This window comes from Buceros rhinoceros, unplaced genomic scaffold, assembly GCF_000710305.1.
Source record: "Buceros rhinoceros silvestris isolate BGI_N320 unplaced genomic scaffold, ASM71030v1 scaffold10406, whole genome shotgun sequence".
Taxonomy (NCBI): Eukaryota; Metazoa; Chordata; class Aves; order Bucerotiformes; family Bucerotidae; genus Buceros; species Buceros rhinoceros.
Window position 1 is genome coordinate 100456 of NW_010416994.1, and position 6037 is coordinate 106492.

At 40.2% G+C, this 6037-nt stretch overlaps 1 protein-coding gene across 1 annotated transcript in view; it reads right to left on the bottom strand.

Annotated features, from left to right (window-relative positions):
• The window catches only part of PARP8 (poly (ADP-ribose) polymerase family, member 8), a gene marked incomplete at its 5' end in the record, with an annotated part of 60698 nt that extends 55592 nt beyond the window's left edge, over positions 1–5106 (bottom strand). Inside the window, one exon of the mRNA XM_010138009.1 lies at positions 5069–5106. Within this exon, the coding sequence (XP_010136311.1) occupies positions 5069–5106 (38 nt within the window). The remainder of the gene's footprint in view (positions 1–5068) is intronic.
• Between the last annotated feature and the right edge of the window lie 931 nt (positions 5107–6037).

The following is a 6037-nucleotide window of genomic DNA, read 5'->3' on the forward strand; positions in this document are numbered from 1 at the left end:
TCCCTCATTGCCTTTCTCTCACCCTTGTACTATAAGGAACCACTCCCTAGACAGTTAGGGAAGCCAAGCATCATCATCTTCCTGGTGAGGGGGGGTTTTCTGTTTTTTTTTTTTTAGTCTTGAGACTGCTAACAAAAAGTACGAAAAGGATGGAAGATTCAGACCCAAATTTTATACAAGGAAACCCCTGGCGTCCAATGTCATGGCTTTTTTGTGAACCACACCAAGAACTGCTCTTTACCATCCCACAAGTCTTATGAGGGCTTGAGCCAACCCTTTCCAAAACAAAGGTATTTTCTCTGCTTTTGCTATACTTGACACTAAAACTCAAGCTAGATCTGCTGTGCAGAGTGAAGGCTGTATTCAGAGCTGGCTGTTAACAGCCCATTATGCAAAATACCTGTTCCTCCTTTTGCCTAGTCACATAAAGGTTGTTTGAAGTATCGCCTAATTAGTGGATAACCTTTCTTGTGCCCGATTCAGGAAAAAAAATTCTTCTCACTTAAGAAGAACGTTAAGCATGGATATGAATATGGAAAGCTTATCCCAAATTTTCTTACAAAACCTAGGGAGGCTGAGGGGTGCATTTGTGTTTTTTGGTTTGGCTTCTTTTTTTTTGCTTTCCAACTAAACATTTGGTAACAACAAACACGGAGCAGCAAGTTTTTATGCAATATCTGCAGAAGGTAATTTTGCATGGATTGCTGAACTGCCTACCAAAGTAATACTGTTTTGTTTTCTACTGATCTGGGTTGAATTCAAACTTAAGCTTTAGAGCTTAGAGAAAGGCTGACTATTAAGATAAAGAGACAAGTAAGAGAATTGAAACAAAGACCTGAGCTATTATAATTCCAAACACTTCTATCCCACATCAACAAGCTGCATGAGCTCACATGTAATTTTAAGCCCACTGCTGCTATCTCAAAGCCCGTGACTACAATGCTTCCAGTGGAATGTTAAAGATGTTAACATGAACTGAGTGCTAAATTCAGTAATATTATCCTTTGTATTTCAGAGGTTTTTAGCAGCCTGTATCAAGATGAAGCCCTGGCACTGATGCCCCTTTCTTGCACAGGTCTGCCTCGCTGCTTTTGCCAACTAGCAGCTGTACTGCTGCACACAGATAGAGGCATGGGGCTTTCCCAGCCTGCTGCATGTGAAACAGCCTTTCTGCCTCATTGACACCCATCTACCGAGTCTGACACTATCTCACACCTTCGCCTACTTCCACTCCTGTGCTGTCCCACGAGGTAATCTGAGTGATCAGCACTCAGCTCAAAATATATACACTGCATGTAGGCAATTGCTGCAGGAGGCTGAAACCACATTGCTCTGCACACTGCATTCCAGTGGGCACAGCAACCTGCTCCATCAGCTTAGCCTGCATCTGCTTGGCTATGTGCTTGCCACAGGGATGTCTTTTAGAGACACAGCATTGTGTGAATAAACCAAGGTCCCTTCAGCCATCTGCCAGCATTCACTCCTTCTCCCACTCCTGTCTGAAGCAGGACAGGCTGTGAACTATGGCTCCAGGACAGCTGCTCCACCTTGCTGTTATCATTTCAGTGTCAGCCTCACCATGTCGGATGGCTCTAGGCATATACAACACAGGCCCATTCTTTTTCCAGGTTTGGGAGCGTAACTTGCTGCTGTAGTCTAATAAACTGGAATAACAGAGAGTCAACCTTATTGGCTCTAAATATAGCTAACACCACATATATGGGTGGGAGAAAGGAAATCCATGTGCTAGAACTCATTGCTGTATGAAAAAGTAGGAAAAACAACAATATGTACTGGACAGACTAGACAATTATTAAGACATACACATATGGAAAAAAGGACTGCTCAGTTACAGGTCTTATAGACTTTAATTACATTTTTATGCACATTGTCATTCTTTCTTGGCAGCTGGATAATATGATTTTCACTGCCAAGTTTTTGTCTTCCTTTTCTTTCTGGCAGCCATTAGGATTTTATTGTCTTTCCTTCCATCAGTCTAATGAAACTTGTAATTAAGATTCTGGTTTTGGTTTGGTTTCCTCAACACCCAGTTTCTAACACTCTACACCCAGGAACACCTCTCTTAAGTACAGGACCTAGTGGCTGTTCCTAGTGAAGGAATGAAGCAAACCACTGCCACACTAGTTGTCTCCATCTCTCTGGCAATCTAATGACATCTAAGAAAAAGGATGTTTCTGTAAACATGTGTGCAACCCACAAATCACTGGGATAAAAGACTACAGCAGTTCTACAAGCTTATGGCAGCCAACATGTATCATTCCAAAGACCTATTCATTAGCAAAATACTTGATGCTGCAGTGGTTCTCACAGGAGTCATGATCTACTCACATTAATGGGACTTCAGTCTACTCACTGATGTTATAATCTGTAACTGCTCCTTAGGTGCATTATTTTTTTCCCAGTTGTGTCAATATTATGAGAAAATAGTTACAGAGATATTTTTCTGGAATTGTTATTACCTGTCTAAAATTTTCAGTGATATTTTCACAAATTTCAGCGATGTCTATATAAGTTTGAGACATTACTGTCTCAACACTACTCCTATTAAATTCTTCAATGTGCCTTTGTGAGCATATTTTTAGCTATCACTCATAATTATGAAACTTTCAAACACCTTCTATTACTGAAAGTTGTCATGTCATATTACGGTTCCCATAGGTATGAGTTAATGTTCAGCTGTCTGTAATCTTTTTATGCTTTATGAAGCAATTCAGCAGTAGTTACACAGTTATCAGCGCCAAAGCAGTGACACTGCACACAACAGCAATGTGGGGATGTAAAGTATGTGCAGTACCCAAAGCTCATCTTATAGTATCTAAAATTTACTTGTGGTGGTATCACTTTTGACTGAATGAACACCATTTGCGTAGTAACTTAATCTCTTACATTTTCATATAGTTATCACATGCGTTAGCAATTTACCTGATGATGAACTCTGACAACCCTCTCCTGGATTTCTGAATTTGATCCACTGATTACTACACCCTCTTAAACTTCAGAGGATACAACATTGTTACAGCTACACACTAATGGACTTAAACCTTGATCTGTAAAGATTTATCCTGTGATAAATTCAATTTCGTGAGCATATGTTGCTCTGAACTCTATCAACTAGCAGCGATACTTGAAAATCACCTTCCAGCTGAGGAAGATACTGGCACAGAGCTTCCCAGATGTAACAACTGACATGTCCCTGAAACATCCCTTAAAATACATGCCAGAGAAGAGAGCCACAGTCAGTAGTAATGCTAAGTTTAGGACAAAGAAAGGAGTCAAAGAATCTGGCTCACCAAGTCAGAACGAGTATTTTTAGCATCAAAGCTGTAAAAATGGCAGAGTCGTTATCATTCCTAACACACTGAACACCTCTTCATTGAAAATCAAACATACATTCTGCAAAAGCTTGAGATATGAATTAAATCAGGTCTACTAAAGCCTTGAACAGTTAGATTTTAATCAGTAAACATGTGCAGCTGGTTTACGCCACCCCCCACCCCCATTAGCTACAGTGTAAAATGGTCAAATTCTATCTGGCTTTAAAAATATAGGGGGTAAAGGCAGAGAATATTCATGAAGTTTTAGAGTCACCAAAGTCAGTCAGGCCTGTTGGCTACTAGGGCATGCTGCAAAGAGCATTAGTAAAGCAAGTTTGAGGACTGTCAGACAGAAGAGTTTGCCAGGAGCTAAGACCTCATGTGCTGTGGGAGTAACTGCTGGTTCAGTGCCCCAGCTTGTCATTTAGTTAGGGGTTCCCAGAGTTCAAATTTCGTGATGTTTAATAAAAAAATCTGTTAATAACACATGACGAAGACTTTTTTCAACTATTTGTGCCTCCATTCATTGTCAGGTCAATGGAGTAATCAGTAAATCAATTTATCACCAGTATGATTGTGTATTTATGAATCTCAGTTTCTCCACTTACTAAATGTTGAATAGAGTACTATTAGTAGCAGTTTTTCCTCCAGTTTTTACTGGTAAAAAAAAGTAATTCTCATAAAGGTTGTTAGCGTCCTTTCACATAATGCACTGTATTTAGCATCACTGCTGATGCTGACTTCTCCCTGTATCTGCTTCAAATACTGGTGTTTCGAACAAACAAAGTCTACTGCTTCTCAGTGAGGAAGATCAAAGCCTCACTTCTTCAGTGATTCTAAAAGAAACAAGAAATATTTCTTTTAGAAATATTACAGAGATGTTATGGGTAAGGATCGAAAAAGGCCGGAGGATTTCATAGCATCCATGATACTTACACTACGAAATAATCCCAGATGCAGAATACAGAGTGTGGTGGAAACCAACTGTACTACCATGTGCCTTTTCTTGCACAGTGCCTGTCTGCCCTCATCCCTGCTTCCCTCTGCTGACCTCTATGCCACCTGAAGTATATCTGTGAAGTCTCTTTGTGAAGAAATTCAGGGAACTAAGATAGATTTAAACTAGCTTTTGCTCTTGACTGTTCGTCTTTCAGATGAATAATTCCCCCTGTCTAGATTGGCCACATGGTTACACAATGCTTTTGCCAGCCCAGATCAGAGTATGAAAGTGAGGCGGGACCGAGCAGCTGGAACAGCTTTGCAAGCTTACTTTACCAAATACATGCATACACAAAGCCTTGCCTCCAACCGACCCTGAGAAGCATCAAGGCACAGCTTAACTTGAAGAATGTGAGCAGTCTCATTAAGGTCTAAGGTAGAAGTGCTTTGCTGGCCCTATGCCAGACTGCTCAGCCTCTTGAAAGATCAAGTTTTATCTGCCATGCCAAGAGGAGCTGGGCACTTTCTCACTCCTAACATTGTTGGCTCCAGATACGGAGAGCATCATAAGCTCTAGTCTCTGTAAACTTGTGAACCAGGTTTTCTCACCCTGACCCAGCTGATAAATGATGCTTAAAAGAAAGAAATGACTGAAAATAATCTAAATAATGGAAAATGATTAGCACAAGGATGCACCTGGAAGACACCAACACACTTTCAGATATTCCCATATAAATATAGCAATTTGTTGTAACATGCATGCATGTGTCATGGACAAGAATGTTGCACTGTACCTGGGTAATCTTCAGAGACATGCACTGAATAGGATACACTGTAAAAAGAGAAAAAAAAAAACAAACCAAAAACCAGAATTAATAACAACAACATTAACTGCTCGCTTAACATTTTTTCCTGCTCCTGTATTATGTTTATTTATAGCTTCCTGACAGTTTCCAGGACAGAAGGTAACAGCTATTTTGATGGCTTTTGAAGTACTCAGCTAAAAAACCAAAAGCGTCACGCCCATTTTGAAAGCTTACTTAGCTAAATTGGCACATCTTGATTTTGACCTTCTTAAGAATAATATCAAGACTGCATTATATTCACTTTAGAATTCGCAACAGCTGTACTTATACTTAAAAAAACCCACGATGCTCTTCGAGCCCAATTTTCCCTGCATCTGGTTTCTGGAGCTGACCCAAGACTCAGTGGAAAGCCTTTCTCACTGGCTGGGGCACTTTTGTATGTTCCTGTTGGCCTCAGCAAAGGCTCTGGAAGGCTTGGGCCTTCATCAACCGCCCTTATTTATAACAGTTGTGGCAATTTTATTTGATACCTGTACCTCTTTGTCAAGCTGAATTGAGATCAAATTTAAAAGACCTATGGTCACACTAAAGGTAGCTTCACTCTATGGATTACCTGAATCTGTTTCATCAGAAAACAGGCATACAAAGACACCATCCTGGTCCTCCAGCTGTCCAAATGTGCTTCCCCTGCCACCCAGTGACATCTTCACTAAATTCACTGCTGAGAGCAGGACAACTGAGCAGACCATCATGTTCATTTATCTTACTATCTACCAAGCCTTTTTGATTTTTTTTTTTTTTAAGGTTAATGTGCATCTTCATTTTGCACTAAAAATATTCAACTCTGCAGCGCGCTGAAAGCTTTCTGTTGTGTAATTCATGTTCTTTTCACTTCTGTAAATTGTGTCAACTTACAAATTTATAGAATATGTGGCACGTGTTCATGTTGGTAGTGAG